Source organism: Nerophis lumbriciformis, linkage group LG14 (genome assembly GCF_033978685.3).
Source record: "Nerophis lumbriciformis linkage group LG14, RoL_Nlum_v2.1, whole genome shotgun sequence".
Classification (NCBI taxonomy): Eukaryota; Metazoa; Chordata; class Actinopteri; order Syngnathiformes; family Syngnathidae; genus Nerophis; species Nerophis lumbriciformis.
Genome location: NC_084561.2, coordinates 6,119,286 through 6,138,667, shown reverse-complemented (window position 1 = coordinate 6,138,667; position 19,382 = coordinate 6,119,286). Strand labels below are relative to the sequence as shown.

Genomic DNA, 19,382 nt, shown 5'->3' with positions numbered 1-19,382 from the left:
ACAGCAGTACTGTTTTTCAATTTACGGTACAGTAATATACACTACATTTTTAGGTGAAATTATTGCAAGTTACCATTTTTTTTTTTTTACATTTGTTTTTTTTTAAATCTACTAATAAAATGCATTTAAAAAAATGGTGTAATAATAGTATTCACTGTTAGAAACTGCCCTTTGGGGCCAAACATAACTGCCATGTGGCCCTCAGTGAAAACCACTTTGACACCTCTGGTACAGGCCATCTATGGTATGTTGTCTAACTCGGAAGTAGCTTTTTACAGGACAGCTGAATGTGTTATGTTGTTCCCCACAAAGTGTTTATACTGTAAGTATTGTGATTACTACACACCAGCTGTGGCATCTTAGTTAGTTTTAGTTTTCATTAACACATTTGGAGGTGTTGAAATCGCCATGTCAAATCGCTAATGCTCATAATAGCCTATGCAAAAAAATATTAAACATTCAAACCATTTTTTTAATAGAAATAAATACTAATAATTATTTCAAAGCAAGTTATCCATCAAATTGTGCAATGTAAAAGTAGCAATAGATTACATGGTCAAATTGTGAAATTTACTGTGGTTTTTACAGCATTTTTCTCTAAATGAGAGAAAAACTGTACTTTTTTTACTGTAATAAACTGTGGTGCTGTTTTGGCTTTTACAGTAATACACAAAAAAATATACACTTGTTGATTTGCGGTAAAAAAAAGAAGAAAGAACTAAAAAAAAACTGGCAGCTCAGTTGCCCAAATTTTACTGTAAAATTTCAGGTTTTTTTACTGTAAATAAAAAAAACTGCAATTTTACAGTAAAATTTGGGCACCTGAGCTGCCTTTTTTTTTTTTTTACCGCAAATCCACAGTTGTAGATTTGTTGGTGTATTACTGTAAAAGCCAAAACAGCACCACAGTTTATTACAGTAAAAAAAAGAAGGAAAAACTGTACTGCTGTTTTTTTGGTAAAATAAAAAAGGCAGCTCAGTTGCCCAAATTTTACTGTAAAATTGCAGTTTTTTTTATTTACAGTATAAAAAAAAACTAATGTAAATTTTACAGTAAAATTCTGGTCACTGATATTTTTTTATTATTTTACCAAAAAAACAGCAGTACAGTTTTTCCTTCTTTTTTTTTACTGTAATAATCTGTGGTGCTGTTTTGGCTTTTACAGTAATACACCAAAAAATCTACAATTGTTGATTTGCGGTAAAAAAAAAAAAAAAAAAAAAAAAAGGCAGCTCAGGTGCCCAAATTTTACTGTAAAATTGCATTTATTTATTTTTACAGTAAATAAACAAATGTAAATTTTACAGTAAAATTCTGGCCACTGAGTTGCTTTTTTTTCACCATAAAAACAGCAGTACTTTTTTTCCTTTTTTTTTACTGTAATAAACTGTGGCGCCGTTTTGGCATTTACAGTAATACACAAAAAAATATACACTTGTTGATTTGCGGTAAAAAATAAAGAATAAAAAATAAAAACTCGCAGCTCATGTGCCAAAATTTTACTGTAAAATTGCAGTTTTTTTTTTATCTACAGTAGAAAAACAAATGTAAATTTTACGGTAAAATTCTGGCAACTGATTTGCCTTTTTTTTTTAAACCATAAAAACAGCAGTACTGTTTTTCCATTTACAGTAATATACACTACATTTTCAGGTGAAATTATTGCAACTTACCTTTTTTTTTTTTACATTTTAGTTAAAAAAAAAATCTACTAATAAAATGCATTAAAAAATGGTGTAATAATAGTATTCACTGTTAAAAACGGCCCTCTGGGGCCAAACATAACTGCTATGTGGCCCTCAGTGAAAACCACTTTGACACTTCTGGTCTCGGCCATCTATGGTATGTTGTCTAACTAGGAAGTAGCTTTTTACAGGACAGCTGAATGTGTTATGTTGTTCCCCACAAAGGGTTTATACTGTAAGTATTGTGATTACTACACACCAGCTGTGGCATCTTAGTTAGTTTTAGTTTTCATTAACACATTTGGAGGTGTTGAAATCGCCATGTCAAATCGCTAATGCTCATAATAGCCTATGCAAAAAAAATATTAAACATTCAAACCATTTTTTTAATAGAAATAAATACTAATAATGATTTCAAAGCAAGTTAACCATCAAATTGTGCAATGTAAAAGTAGCAATAGATTACATGGTCAAATTGTGAAATTTACTGTGGTTTTTACAGCATTTTTCTCTAAATGAGAGAAAAACTGTACTTTTTTTACTGTAATAAACTGTGGTGCTGTTTTGGCTTTTACAGTAATACACAAAAAAATATACACTTGTTGATTTGCGGTAAAAAAAAAACCAAAAAAAACCTGGCAGCTCAGTTGCCCAAATTTTACTGTAAAATTGCAGTTTTTTTATTTACAGTAAAAAAAACTAATGTAAATTTTACAGTAAAATTCTGGCCACTGAGTTTTTTTTTTTCGGTTTTTTTTTACCATAAAAACAGCAGTACAGTTTTTTCTTCTTTTTTTTACTGTAATAAACTGTGGTGCTGTTTTGGCTTTTACAGTAATACACAAAAAAATATACACTTGTTGATTTGCGGTAAAAAAAAAAAAAAAACTACAAAAAAACTGGGAGCTCAGTTGCCCAAATTTTACTGTAAAATTGCAGTTTTTTATTTACAGTAAAAAAACAAATGTAAATTTTACAGTAAAATTCTGGCCACTGAGGGTTTTTTTTCTTGTTTTTTTACCATAAAAACAGCAGTACAGTTTTTCCTTCTTTTTTTTTACTGTAATAAACTGTGGTGCTGTTTTGGCTTTTACAGTAATACACCAAAAAATCTACAATTGTTGATTTGCGGTAAAAAAAAATAAATGGCAGCTCAGGTGCCCAAATTTTACTGTAAAATTGCAGTTTTTTTAATTTACAGTAAAAAAAAAAAAAAGTAAATTTACAGTAAAATTCTGGCTACTGAGTTGCCTTTATTTTACCATTAAAACAGCAGTACTTTTTTTCCTTTCTTTTTTACTGTAATAAACTGTGGCACCGTTTTGGCATTTACAGTAATACACCGACAAATCTACACTTGTTGATTTGCGGAAAAAATAAAAAAATAAAAAATAAAAAATAAAAACTCGCAGCTCATGTGCCAAAATTTTACTGTAAAATTGCAGTTTTTTTTTTAACTACAGTAGAAAAACAAATGTAAATTTTACGGTAAAATTCTGGCAACTGATTTGCCTTTTTTTTAACCATAAAAACAGCAGTACTGTTTTTCCATTTACAGTAATAAACACTACATTTTGAGGTGAAATTATTGCAACTTACCTTTTTTTTTTTTTTACATTTTAGTTTAAAAAAAAATCTGCCTTTTTTTTTTAAATTTACCATAAAAACAGTAGTACTGTTTTGCAGTTTACAGTAATATACACTACATTTTGAGGTGAAATTATTGCAACTTACCATTTTATTTTTTTTTTTTACATTTTTTTTTTTTTAAATCTACTAATAAAATGCATTTTAAAAAATGGTGTAATAATAGTATTCACTGTTAGAAACTGCCCTTTGGGGCCAAACATAACTGCCATGTGGCCCTCAGTGAAAACCACTTTGACACCTCTGGTACAGGCCATCTATGGCATGTTGTCTAAGTAGGACGTAGCTTTTTACAGGACAGCTGAATGTGTTATGTTGTTCCCCACAAAGTGTTTATACTGTAAGTATTGTGATTACTACACACCAGCTGTGGCATCTTAGTTAGTTTTAGTTTTCATTAACACATTTGGAGGTGTTGAAATCGCCATGTCAAATCGCTAATGCTCATAATAGCCTATGCAAAAAAATATTAAACATTCAAACCATTTTTTTAATAGAAATAAATACTAATAATGATTTCAAAGCAAGTTAACCATCAAATTGTGCAATGTAAAAGTAGCAATAGATTACATGGTCAAATTGTGAAATTTACTGTGGTTTTTACAGCATTTTTCTCTAAATGAGAGAAAAACTGTACTTTTTTTTACTGTAATAAACTGTGGTGCTGTTTTGGCTTTTACAGTAATACACAAAAAAATATACACTTGTTGATTTGCGGTTAAAAAAAAAAAAACTAAAAAAAAACTGGCAGCTCAGTTGCCCAAATTTCACTGTAAAATTGCAGTTTTTTTTATTTACAGTAAAAAAAACTAATGTACATTTTACAGTAAAATTCTGGCCACTGAGTTGCCTTTTTTTTTTCTTTTTTTTTACCAAAAAAACAGCAGTACAGTTTTTCCTTCTTTTTTTTACTGTAATAAACTGTGGTGCTGTTTTGGCTTTTACAGTAATACACCAAAAAATCTACAACTGTTGATTTGCGGTAAAAAAATTTAAAAAAAAAAAAAGGCAGCTCAGGTGCCCAAATGTTACTGTAAAATTGCAGTTTTTTTTATTTACAGTAAAAAAACAAATGCAAATTTTACAGTAAAATTCTGGCTACTGAGTTGCCTTTATTTTTTTAACCATAAAAACAGCAGTACTTTTTTTCCTTTTTTTTTTTACTGTAATAAACTGTGGTGCTGTTTTGGCTTTTACAGTAATACACAAAAAATATACACTTGTTGATTTGCGGTAAAAAACAAAACAAAAAAACTAGAAAAAACCTGGCAGCTCAGTTGCCCAAATTTTACTGTAAAATTGCATTTTTTTTTATTTACAGTAAAAAAAACTAACGTAAATTTTACAGTAAAATTCTGGCCACTGAGTTGCCTTTTTTTTTTCTTTTGTTTTACCAAAAAAACAGCAGTACAGTTTTTCCTTCTTTTTTTTACTGTAATAAACAGTGGTGCTGTTTTGGCTTTTACAGTAATACACCAAAAAATCTACAACTGTTGATTTGCGGTAAAAAAAAAAAAAAAAAAAAAAAAAGGCAGCTCAGGTGCCCAAATTTTACTGTAAAATTGCAGTTTTTTTTTATTTACAGTAAAAAAAACAAACGTAAATTTTACAGTAAAATTCTGGATACTGAGTTGCCTTTTTTTTACCATAAAAACAGCAGTACCATTTTTCCTTTTTTTTTACTGTAATAAACTGTGGCGCCGTTTTGGCATTTACAGTAATACACGACAAATCTACACTTGTTGATTTGCGGTAAAAAATAAAAAAATAAATAAAAAAACTCGCAGCTCATGTGCCAAAATTTTACTGTAAAATTGCAGGGTTTTTTTTTAATCTACAGTAGAAAAACAAATGTAAATTTTACGGTAAAATTCTGGCAACTGATTTGCCTTTTTTTTTTAAACCATAAAAACAGCAGTACTGTTTTTCCATTTACAGTAATATACACTACATTTTGAGGTGAAATTATTGCAACTTACCTTTTTTTTTTTACATTTTAGTTTTAAAAAAATCTACTAATAAAATGCATTAAAAAATAGTGTAATAATAGTATTCACTGTTAAAAGTGGCCCTCTGGGGCCAAACATAACTGCCATGTGGCCCTCAGTGAAAACCACTTTGACACCTGTGACTTACGCTGACTATCCATCCATCCATTTTCTACCGCTTGTCCCTATCTCAGCTGAATTCGGGCAGAAGGCGGGGTACACCCTGGACAAGTCGCCACCTCATATGCTACTGTATTTTAATGTTGGTCACCATGGTAACGAGTGTGTTCTGAGGCGGTCAAAAAGTGGAAGAACCTTTGAATCCATGACGGAAGCACTTAAAGGTTGACAATACAGTCGGTAAGGTTGTGTTTTTGCCTCATTCCTGTGAGAATCCTGCGAGCGACAGCAGCATAATAGTATAAAACTGTATGGACTAGTCAGGTGTGGTTGTTCAGAGATGTCAAATACAGGTAAGGACGCCCATGACAGCTGTCTCAAACGAGGGATTAAGCTTCCATCATCACAACGCAGAGAATAAATCTCATCAGCTTACCTAGGAGTTGAGCGCCGTCCAGCCCGGGGACGTAGAGAGGCTTTCCTCGGGGGGACCACCTCAGGTCCCGCGGGGGGCCCAGGAGCCCGCCGGGCGTGACCTGCAAGAGGATGTCCAGCAACAAGGTCCTCCTCTCCCTCCGCCGGACCTCCTGGCCGTCCGGGCACAGGTCGGCCGAGGCGAGGAGCAGCAGGAGGACGGCCAGGAACACGTGACATTTTCTCTCCACCTGCATGACCTGGCGCAGGGAATACACCCCAAACCACTGTGATGCATCACCTCAAATAACCCAAGTAGCAACAGTATCCATATTTTCATGCCAGAATCAATTTCAGCGCATACACATCTGGTATCGGCAGCCCAAATAGTTCAGTATCGATCCGCACATAACTATTGGGAAATGACCAAAATGACGTTGAAATGTGGTCATTTCCCAACCGATATTCTACAACACAAATACAGCGTTGAAACAACATACTTTTTGACGTTTAATCAATGTCGGGTTGTGACGTTGATTTAACATTGAAATTTGGTCATTTCCCAACCAATATTCTACAACACAAATACAACGTTGAAACATGGTTTTTGACGACGTTTAATCAATGTCAGGTTGTGATGTTGATTTCACCATTTAAATTTGGTCATTTCCCAACCACAATATTCTACAACACAAATACAACATTGAAACAACATACTTTTTGACAACGTTTATTCAATGTCAGGTTGTGACGTTGATTTAACATTGAAATTTGGTCATTTCCCAACCAATATTCTACAACACATATACAATGTTGAAACAACATGCTTTTTGACAACGTTTAATCAATGTTGGGTTCTGACGTTGAATTTTGGTCATTCCCCAACCAATATCCTACAACACAAATACAACGTTGAGACAACATGCTTTTTGACAACGTTTAATCAGTTTTGGGTTGTGACGTTGATTTGGCATTGAAATTTGGTCATTTTCCAACCAATATTCTACAACACAAACATAGCTTTGAAACAACATGCTTTTTGACAACATTTAATCAATGTCAGGTTGTGACGTTGATTTGACCATTGAATTTTGGTCATTTCCGAACCGATATTCTACAACACAAATACAACGTTGAAACATGCTTATTGACGTTAAATCAATGTCGGGTTCTGATGTTGATTTAACATTGAAATTTGGTCATTTTCCAACCAATATTCTACAACACAAATACAACGTTGAAACAACATGCTTTTTGACAACGTTTAATCAATGTATGGTCTCGACGTTGATTTGACCATTGAATTTTGGTCATTTTCCAACCAATATTCTACAACACAAACATAGCGTTGAAACAACATGCTTTTTGACAACGTTTATTCAATGTCAGGTTGTGACGTTGATTTTGACCGTTGAAATTTGGTCATTTTCCAACCGATATTTTACAACATTGAAACAACATACTTTTTGACGTTTAATCAATGTCGGGTTGTGACGTTGATTTAACATTGAAATTTGGTCATTTCCCAACCAATATTCTACAACACAAATATAACGTTGAAACAACATGCTTTTTGACAACGTTTAATCAATGTATGGTCTCGACGTTGATTTGACCATTGAATTTTGGTCATTTTCCAACCAATATTCTACAACACAAACATAGCGTTGAAACAAAATGCTTTTTGACAACGTTTAATCAATGTCAGGTTGTGACGTTGATTTGACCGTTGAAATTTGGTCATTTTCCAACCGATATTTTGCAACTTTGAAACAACATGCTTTTTGACGTTTAATCAATGTCGGGTTGTGACGTTGATTTAACATTGAAATTTGGTCATTTCCCAACCAATATTCTACAACACAAATACAACGTTGAAACATGGTTTTTGACGTTTAATCAATGTCAGGTTGTGATGTTGATTTCACCATTGAAATTTGGTCATTTCCCAACCACAATTCTACAACACAAATACAACATTGAAACAACATACTTTTTGACAACGTTTATTCAATGTCAGGTTGTGACGTTGATTTGACCGTTGAATTTTGGTGATTTTCCAACCGATATTTTACAACACAAATACAACGTTGAAACAACATACGTTTTGATGTTTAATCAATGTCAGGTTCTGACGTTGATTTAACATTGAAATTTGGTCATTTCCCAACCAATATTCTACAACACAAATACAACGTTGAAACAACATGCTTTTTGACACCTTTAATCAATGTCAGGTTGTGACGTTGATTTAACATTGAAATGTGGTCATTTCCCAACCGATATTCTACAACACAAATACAACATGCTTTTTGACTACGTTTAATCAATGTATGGTCTCCACGTTGATTTGACCATTGAATTTTGGTCATTTTCCAACCGATATTTTACAACACAAATACAACGTTGAAACAACATACGTTTTGATGTTTAATCAATGTCAGGTTGTGACGTTGATTTTGACCGTTGAAATTTGGTCATTTTCCAACCGATATTTTACAACATTGAAACAACATACTTTTTGACGTTTAATCAATGTCGGGTTGTGACGTTGATTTAACATTGAAATTTGGTCATTTCCCAACCAATATTCTACAACACAAATACAACGTTGAAACATGGTTTTTGACGACGTTTAATCAATGTCAGGTTGTGATGTTGATTTCACCATTGAAATTTGGTCATTTCCCAACCACAATATTCTACAACACAAATACAACATTGAAACAACATACTTTTTGACAACATTTATTCAATGTCAGGTTGTGACGCTGATTTAACATTGAAATTTGGTCATTTCCCAACCAATATTCTACAACACAAATACAACGTTGAAACAACATGCTTTTTGACAACGTTTAATCAATGTATGGTCTCGACGTTGATTTGACCATTGAATTTTGGTCATTTTCCAACCAATATTCTACAACACAAACATAGCGTTGAAACAACATGCTTTTTGACAACGTTTAATCAATGTCAGGTTGTGACGTTGATTTTGACCGTTGAAATTTGGTCATTTTCCAACCGATATTTTACAACATTGAAACAACATACTTTTTGACGTTTAATCAATGTCGGGTTGTGACGTTGATTTAACATTGAAATTTGGTCATTTCCCAACCAATATTCTACAACACAAATATAACGTTGAAACAACATGCTTTTTGACAACGTTTAATCAATGTATGGTCTCGACGTTGATTTAACATTGAAATTTGGTCATTTCCCAACCAATATTCTACAACACAAATACAACGTTGAAACATGGTTTTTGACGACGTTTAATCAATGTCAGGTTGTGATGTTGATTTGACCATTGAAATTTGGTCATTTCCCAACCACAATTCTACAACACAAATACAACGTTGAAACAACATACTTTTTGACAACGTTTATTCAATGTCAGGTTGTGACGTTGATTTGAACGTTGAAATTTGGTCATTTTCCAACCGATATTTTACAACACAAATACAACATTGAAACAACATACTTTTTGACGTTTACTCAATGTCGGGTTCTGACGTTGATCTAACATTGAAATTTGGTCATTTCCCAACCAATATTCTACAACACAAACATAACGTTGAAACAACATGCTTTTTGACAACGTTTAATCAATGTCAGGTTGTGACGTTGATTTGACCATTTCCCAACCAATATTCTACAACACAAATACAACATTGTAACAACATGCTTTTTGACATTTAATCAATGTCGGGTTCTGACGTTGATTTTACATTGAAAATTGGTCATTTCCCAACCACAATTCTACAACACAAATACAACGTTGAAACAACATGCTTTTTAACAACGTTTATTCAATGTCAGGTTGTGACGTTGATTTGACCGTTGAAATTTGGTCATTTTCCAACCGATATTTTACAACACAAATACAACGTTGAAACAACATACTTTTTGATGTTTAATCAATGTTGGGTTTTGATGTTGATTTAACATTGAAATTTGGTAATTTCCCAACCAATATTCTACAACACAAATACAACATTGAAACAACATGCTTTTTGACACGTTTAATCAATGTCAGGTTGTGACGTTGATTTGACCATTGAATTTTGGTCATTTTCCAACGAATATTCTACACCACAAACACAATGTTGAAACAACATACTTTTTGACGACGTTTAATCAATGTCAGGTTGTGACGTTGATTTCACCATAAAAATGTGGTAATTTTCCAACCGATATTCCACAACACAAATACATTGAAACATGTTCTTTGACAACATTTATTCAATGTCTGGTTGTGACGTTGATTTGACATTGAAATTTGGTCATTTTCCAACCAATATTCTACAACACAAATACAACATTGAAACATGCTTTTTGACAATGTATAATCAATGTCAGGTTGTGACGTTGATTTAACATTGAAATTTGGTCATTTCCGAGCCAATTTTCTACAACACAAACATAACGTTGAAACAACATACTTTTTGACAACGTTTATTCAATGTCAGGTTGTGACGTTGATTTGACCATTGAAATTTGGTCATTTCCCAACCAACATTCTACAACACAAATACAACGTTGAAACATGCTTTTTGACAACATTTAATCAATGTCAGTTTGGTATGTTGATTTGATCATTGAAATTTGGTCATTTCCCAACCGATATTCTACAACACAAATACAACGTTGAAACATGCTTTTTGACAATTAATCAATGTTGGGTTCTGACGTTGACTTGACATTGAAATTTGGTCATTTCCCAACCAATATTCTACAACACAAATACAACATTGAAACAACATGCTTTTTGACACGTTTAATCAATGTCAGGTTGTGACGTTGATTTGACTATTGAATTTTGGTCATTTCCCAACCAATATTCTACAACACAAATACAACATTGAAACATAATTTTTGACGTTGTTTAATCAATGTCAGGTTGTGATGTTGATTTCACCATTGAAATTTGGTCATTTCCCAACCTCAATTCTACAACACAAATACAACGTTGAAACAACATACTTTTTGATGTTTAATCAATGTCGGGTTCTGACGTTGATTTAACATTGAAATTTGGTAATTTCCCAACCAATATTCTACAACACAAAAACAACATTGAAACAACATGCTTTTTGACGATGTTTAATCAATGTCAGGTTGTGACGTTGATTTGACCATTGAATTTTGGTAATTTTCCAACCAATATTCTACACCACAAACACAATGTTGAAACAACATGCTTTTTGACGTTTAATCAATGTCGAGTTCTGACGTTGAATTAACATTGAAATTTGGTCATTTCCCAACCAATATTCTACAACACAAATGCAATGTTGAAACAACATGCTTTTTGACGACATTTAATCAATGTTGGGTTGTGACGTTGATTTCACCATAGAAATGTGGTCATTTTCCAACCAATATTCCACAACACAAATACGTTGAAACATGTTCTTTGACAACATTTATTCAATGTCAGGTTGTGACGTTGATTTGACATTGAAATGTGGTCATTTTCCAACCAAAATTCTACAACACAAATACAATGTTGAAACAACATGCTTTCTGACAACGATTAATCAATGTCAGGTTCTGACGTTGATTTAACATTGAAATTTGGTAATTTCCCAGCTAATATTCTACAACACAAATACAACGTTGAAACAACATGCTTTTTGACAACGATTAATCAATGTCAGGTTCCCAACCTTACAATACAAATACAATGTTGAAACAACATGCTTTTTGACGTTAATCAATGTTGGGTTCTGAGGTTGATTTGACATTGAAATTTGATAATTTCCCAACCAATATTCTACAACACAAATACAACGTTGAAACATGCTTTTTGACAACGTTTAATCAATGTTGGGTTCTGACGTTGATTTGACCATTGAATTTTGGTCATTTCCCAACCAATATTCTACACCACAAATACAACGTTGAAACAACATGCTTTTTGACATTTAATCAATGTTGGGTTCTGACGTTGATTTGACATTGAAATTTGGTCATTTCCCAACCAATATTCTACAACACAAATACAACATTGAAACATAATTCTTGACGTTGTTTAATCAATGTCAGGTTGTGATGTTGATTTCACCATTGAAATTTGGTCATTTCCCAACCACAATTCTACAACACAAATACAACGTTGAAACAACATACTTTTTGATGTTTAATCAATGTCGGGTTCTGACGTTGATTTAACATTGAAATTTGGTCATTTCCGAACCGATATTCTACAACATAAATACAACATTGAAACAACATGCTTTTTGACAACGTTTAATCAATGTCAGGTTGTGACGTTGATTTGATCATTGAATTTTGGTCATTTTCCAACCAATATTCTACACCACAAACACAATGTTGAAACAACATGTTTTTTGACGTTTAATCAATGTCGAGTTCTGACGTTGAATTAACATTGAAATTTGGTCATTTCCCAACCAATATTCTACAACACAAATACAACGTTGAAACAACATGCTTTTTGACGACATTTAATCAATGTCAGGTTGTGACGTTGATTTCACCATGGAAATGTGGTAATTTTCCAACCGATATTCCACAACACAAATACGTTGAAACATGTTCTTTAACAACATTTATTCAATGTCAGGTTGTGACGTTGATTTGACCATTGAAATTTGGTCATTTTCCAACCAATATCCTACAACACAAATACAACGTTGAAACAACATGCTTTTTGACATATAATCAATGTCAGGTTCTGACGTTGATTTAACATTGAAATTTGGTCATTTCCCAACTAATATTCTACAACACAAATACAACGTTGAAACATGCTTTTTGACAACATTTAATCAATGTCAGGTTGTAACGTTGATTTGACCATTGAATTTTGGTCATTTTCCAACCAATATCCTACAACACAAATACAACGTTGAAACAACATGCTTTTTGACATTTAATCAATGTTGGGTTCTGACGTTGATTTGACATTGAAATTTGGTCATTTCCCAACCGATATTCTACAACACAAATACAACGTTGAAACAACATGCTTTTTGACGTTTAATCAATGTCGGGTTCTGACGTTGATTTAACATTGAAATTTGGTCATTTCCCAACCAATATTCTACAACACAAATACAACATTGAAACAACATGCTTTTTGACACGTTTAATCAATGTCAGGTTGTGACGTTGATTTGACCATTGAATTTTGGTCATTTCCCAACCAATATTCTACAACACAAATACAACATTGAAACATAATTTTTGACGTTGTTTAATCAATGTCAGGTTGTGACGTTGATTTGACCATTGAATTTTGGTAATTTTCCAACCAATATTCTACAACACAAACACAATGTTGAAACAACATGCTTTTTGACGTTTAATCAATGTCGAGTTCTGACGTTGAATTAACATTGAAATTTGGTCATTTCCCAACCAATATTCAACAACACAAATACAACATTGAAACAACATGCTTTTTGACGACGTTTAATCAATGTCAGGTTGTGACGTTGATTTCACCATAGAAATGTGGTAATTTTCCAACCGATATTCCACAACACAAATACGTTGAAACATGTTCTTTGACAACATTTATTCAATGTCAGGTTGTGACGTTGATTTGACAATGAAATTTGGTCATTTTCCAACCGATATTCTACAACACAAATACAACGTTGAAACATGCTTTTTGACAATTAATCAATGTTGGGTTCTGACGTTGATTTGACATTGAAATTTGGTCATTTCCCAACCAATATTCTACAACACAAACATAACGTTGAAACAACATGCTTTTTGACAACGTTTAATCAATGTCAGGTTGTGACGTTGATTTGACCATTGAATTTTGGTCATTTCCGAACCGATAATCTACAACACAAATAGAACGTTGAAACAACATGATTTTTGACGACGTTTAATCAATGTCAGGTTGTGACGTTGATTTGACCGTTGAAATTTGGTCATTTTCCAACTGATATTCTACAACACAAATACAACGTTGAAACAACATACTTTTTGATGTTTAATCAATGTCAGGTTGTGACGTTGATTTAACATTGAAATTTGGTCATTTCCCAACCAATATTCTACAACACAAATACACCGTTGAAACATGCTTTTTGACAACATTTAATCAATGTCAGGTTGTGACGTTGATTTGACCATTGAATTTTGGTCATTTTCCAACCAATATTCTACACCACAAACACAATGTTGAAACAACATGCTTTTTGACGTTTAATCAATGTCGGGTTCTGACGTTGAATTAACATTGACATTTGGTCATTTCCCAACCAATATTCTACAACACAAATACAACGTTGAAACAACATGCTTTTTGACATACAATCAATGTCAGGTTCTGACGTTGATTTAACATTGAAATTTGGTCATTTCCCAACCAACATTCTACAACACAAATACAACGTTGAAACATGCTTTTTGACAACATTTAATCAATGTCAGGTTGGGACATTGATTTGATCATTGAAATTTGGTCATTTCCCAACCGATATTCTACAACACAAATACAACGTTGAAACATGCTTTTTGACAATTAATCAATGTTGGGTTCTGACGTTGATTTGACATTGAAATTTGGTCATTTCCCAACCAATATTCTACAACACAAACATAACGTTGAAACAACATACTTTTTGACAACGTTTAATCAATGACAGGTTGTGACGTTGATTTGACCATTGAATTTTGGTCATTTCCGAACCGATAATCTACAACACAAATAGAACATTGAAACAACATGATTTTTGACGACGTTTAATCAATGTCAGGTTGTGACGTTGATTTGACATTCGGTCATTTCCCAACCAATATTCTACAACACAAATACAACGTTGAAACATGCTTTTTGACAACATTTAATCAATGTCAGGTTGGGACATTGATTTGATCATTGAAATTTGGTCATTTCCCAACCGATATTCTACAACACAAATACAACGTTGAAACATGCTTTTTGACAATTAATCAATGTTGGGTTCTGACGTTGATTTGACATTGAAATTTGGTCATTTTCCAACCAATATTCTACAACACAAACATAACGTTGAAACAACATACTTTTTGACAAAGTTTAATCAATGTCAGGTTGTGACGTTGATTTGACCATTGAATTTTGGTCATTTTCCAACCAATATTCTACAACACAAATACAACATTGAAACAACGTTCAATCAATGTCAGGTTGTGACGTTGATTTGACCATTGAAATTTGGTAATTTCCCAACCGATACCCTACAACACAAATACAACGTTGAAACAACATACTTTTTGACGTTTAATCAATGTCAGGTTGGGACGTTGATTTGATCATTGAAATTTGGTCATTTCCCAACCGATATTCTACAACACAAATACAACGTTGAAACATGCTTTTTGACAATTAATCAATGTTGGGTTCTGACGTTGATTTGACATTGAAATTTGGTCATTTCCCAACCAATATTCTACAACACAAATACAACGTTGAAACAACATGCTTTTTGACGTTTAATCAATGTCAGGTTGTGACGTTGATTTGACATTGAAATTTGGTCATTTCCCAACCGATATTCTACAACACAAATACAACGTTGAAACATGCTTTTTGACAATTAATCAATGTTGGGTTCTGACGTTGATTTGACATTGAAATTTGGTCATTTCCCAACCAATATTCTACAACACAAATACAACGTTGAAACAACATGCTTTTTGACGTTTAATCAATGTCAGGTTGTGACGTTGATTTGACATTGAAATTTGGTCATTTCCCAACCGATATTCTACAACACAAATACAACGTTGAAACAACATACTTTTTGATGTTTAATCAATGTCGGGTTCTGACATTGAATTAACATTGAAATTTGGTCATTTCCCAACCAATATTCTACAACACAAATACAATGTTGAAACAACATGCTTTTTGACGACGTTTAATCAATGTCAGGTTGTGACGTTGATTTCACCATAGAAATGTGGTAATTTTCCAACCGATATTCCACAACACAAATACGTTGAAACATGTTCTTTGACAACATTTATTCAATGTCAGGTTGGGACATTGATTTGATCATTGAAATTTGGTCATTTCCCAACCGATATTCTACAACACAAATACAACGTTGAAACATGCTTTTTGACAATTAATCAATGTTGGGTTCTGACGTTGATTTGACATTGAAATTTGGTCATTTCCCAACCAATATTCTACAATACAAATACAACATTGAAACAACATGCTTTTTGACGACGTTTAATCAATGTCAGGTTGTGATGTTGATTTCACCATAGAAATGTGGTAATTTTCCAACCGATATTCCACAACACAAATACGTTGAAACATGTTCTTTGGCAACGTTTATTCAATGTCAGGTTGGGACGTTGATTTGACAATGAAATTTGGTCATTTCCCAACTAATATTCTACAACACAAATACAACATTGAAACAACATGCTTTTTGACAACGATTAATCAATGTCAGGTTGGGACGTTGATTTGACATTGAAATTTAGTCATTTCCCAACCAATAATCTACAACACAAATACAACATTGAAACATGCTTTTTGACAACATTTAATCAGTCAGGTTGTGACATTGATTAAACATTGAAATTTGCTCATTTGCCAACCAATATTCTACACCACAAACCTAACGTTGAAACAACATGCTTTTTTGACAACGTTTGATCAATCTGGCGTTAATTCGACCATTGAATTTTGCTCATTCCCCGACCAACAACGTGGATCCATAGTTAGACACCAACTATTTTGCAACGTTGTTTCAAAGTCAGTTGAATCAACGTTTTGGGATCACTACTGAATTATGCAATGGGTTTCTTCTATTTTTGACAAATTCTCTACATGAGCGGTTGTGAAACTTCAGAGAACACTGGACTCTCCCAAGCACCACCATGATGACCAACACTAAATGAAAGTAGGCCTAAATAAAAATAATAATAATAATATGAAAAAAATGTAATGAAAAAATGATATCATATATACAAAAACAAATAATATTTTACAAATATATAATATGTATAAAAATAAATATGATGAGACATTTAGAGGCAACAAAGTGTTGTTTTAGTGCCGCACACTTACTATTGAAGGACGGTAGACCTCCTGGACGGGTTCGGTTCTGGTCCTGCCGGTCCTGTGCAGAAACGTCGGTATTTATACTTCTCCTGGAGGGATAATACCATCGATTTCGTGTGGGTGGCAAAGCGAGGTCGACATCTTCGGCGCGATATGTCGCTCACTTTGGCGCGCTGCGCCCCTCCTCGTTGGCGCGCATCACTCCCGAGAAGAAGTTCACATTTGGTCGTCGGACTTCTGCGGCTCCCGGAGGATGGAGTTGGCGGAAATAGTTGCTTTTGTCTGCGGGAAGATGTGAGAAGAAAGTTGGAGGTCGTCAGGTGGAAGAGGAGCGCGGCGCCGTAGTGGTGGCTTCACGGACCTGTCGGCGTGTCGGACGTTTGCGCACCAGAGTCTGGAGTCTTGTGATACAGCGCGATGTATCGTTTTTAACCGCGATTAATGGAATTAAAATACAAAAACAATGAATATTGTGGAGGGTTTTGTCATCGTTGATATTTTATTTATCGATTTTACTGCTAGTATTGCCGTTTTTTTCCTGTGATATGGTCGATACTGAAACATCGGTATCGCCGATTTCAGATCTTTATGCTGTAATATCGATCCTCAAATAAAAAATGTCGATACTTTTGATATACTTCTAATAATCTTTTTTGTTTATTTTAAAAAAAATGCTAAAAACAGATATCGTGTCAGTGTTGTATTCCTGGCGACTAAGTATATTATTATTAACATTTCAGCTTTTTCTCTTTATATACCAATTTTTTTTGGCTCCTTTTTTCCCCATGTAAGAAAAAAATAAAAAAAATAAAAAAGGGACAAGCGGTAGAAAATGGATGGATGGATGGATGAATATGAATGTGTAACTGCATAAAGTCGAGTAGTGACCCCAGCAGGCACAATACATTGATACAATGTTGATTATATGTATACATGTCCTTTAAAACTGACTTGGATCCACGTTGTTTGGGAAATGATCAAATTTCAATGTCAAATCAACATCAGAACCTGACATTGAAAAAACGTTGACAAAAAAGCATGTTGTTTCAATGTTGGATTTGTGTTGTAGAATATTGGTTTAGAAATGAACAAATTTCAATGTTAAATCAACGTCAGAACCTGACATTGATTAAACGTCAAAAAGCATGTTGTTTCAATGTTGGATTTGTGTTGTAGAATATTGGTTTAGAAATGAACACATTTCAATGTCAAATCAACGTCAGAACCTGACATTGAAAAAACGTTGACAAAAAAGCATGTTGTTTCAATGTTGGATTTGTGTTGTAGAATATTGGTTTAGAAATGAACACATTTCAATGTTAAATCAACGTCAGAACCTGACATTGATTAAACGTCAACAAGCATGTTGTTTCAATGTTGTATTTGTGTTTTAGAAAAGGGAATAAGCGGTAGAAAAATGGATGGATGGATGGTTAGGAAATGACCAAATTTCAATGTCAAATCAACATCAGAACCTGACATTGAAAAAACGTTGACAAAAAGCATGTTGTTTCAATGTTGGATTTGTGTTGTAGAATATTGGTTTAGAAATGAACACATTTCAATGTTAAATCAACGTCAGAACCTGACATTGATTAAACGTCAAAAAGCATGTTGTTTCAATGTTGGATTTGTGTTGTAGAATATTGGTTTAGAAATGAACACATTTCAATGTTAAATCAACGTCAGAACCTGACATTGAAAAAACGTTGACAAAAAGCATGTTGTTTCAATGTTGGATTTGTGTTGTAGAATATTGGTTTAGAAATGAACAAATTTCAATGTTAAATCAACGTCAGAACCTGACATTGATTAAACGTCAAAAAGCATGTTGTTTCAATGTTGTATTTGTGTTTTAGAAAAGGGAATAAGCGGTAGAAAAATGGATGGATGGATGGTTAGGAAATGACCAAATTTCAATGTCAAATCAACATCAGAACCTGACATTGAAAAAACGTTGACAAAAAGCATGTTGTTTCAATGTTGGATTAGTGTTGTAGAATATTGGTTTAGAAATGAACAAATTTCAATGTTAAATCAACGTCAGAACCTGACATTGATTTAACGTCAAAAAGCATGTTGCTTCAATGTTGTATTTGTGTTTTAGAAAAGGGAATAAGCGGTAGAAAATGGATGGATGGATGCAGGGCCGGCCCGTGGCATAGGCTGTATAGGCAAATGCTAAGGGCGCCGTCCATCAGGGGGCGCCACGCCAGTGCCACAAATGTTGGAGAAAAAAAAAAAAAAGAAAAAAAGTTGGTACTATTATTTCTAAATACAAAAAAATAATCCCACGTTAATTAAAATGCAAAGTAAAGCCTATTTAATAGAAATATTATTTGTTACAACATTACGCCCCCCCTCCCCCCCTCCTCCCCCACACGGTGCGCCCCCTCCCTTCCCGTATCATGACTCTTTTTGGACGTCACCACATCAAACAATCAACACAAGATGCCAAA

At 33.4% G+C, this 19,382-nt stretch overlaps 1 protein-coding gene across 1 annotated transcript in view; it reads right to left on the bottom strand.

Annotated features, from left to right (window-relative positions):
- alkal1 (ALK and LTK ligand 1) overlaps nt 1–17,206 on the bottom strand; it is a 56,959-nt gene extending 39,753 nt beyond the window's left edge. Inside the window, exons 1-2 of the mRNA XM_061976438.2 lie at nt 16,930–17,206; nt 5,878–6,115 (exon numbers count right to left, since the gene is read on the bottom strand). Coding sequence (XP_061832422.2) covers nt 5,878–6,112 — 235 coding nt within the window. The 5' untranslated portion in view covers nt 6,113–6,115; nt 16,930–17,206. The remainder of the gene's footprint in view (nt 1–5,877; nt 6,116–16,929) is intronic.
- Between the last annotated feature and the right edge of the window lie 2,176 nt (nt 17,207–19,382).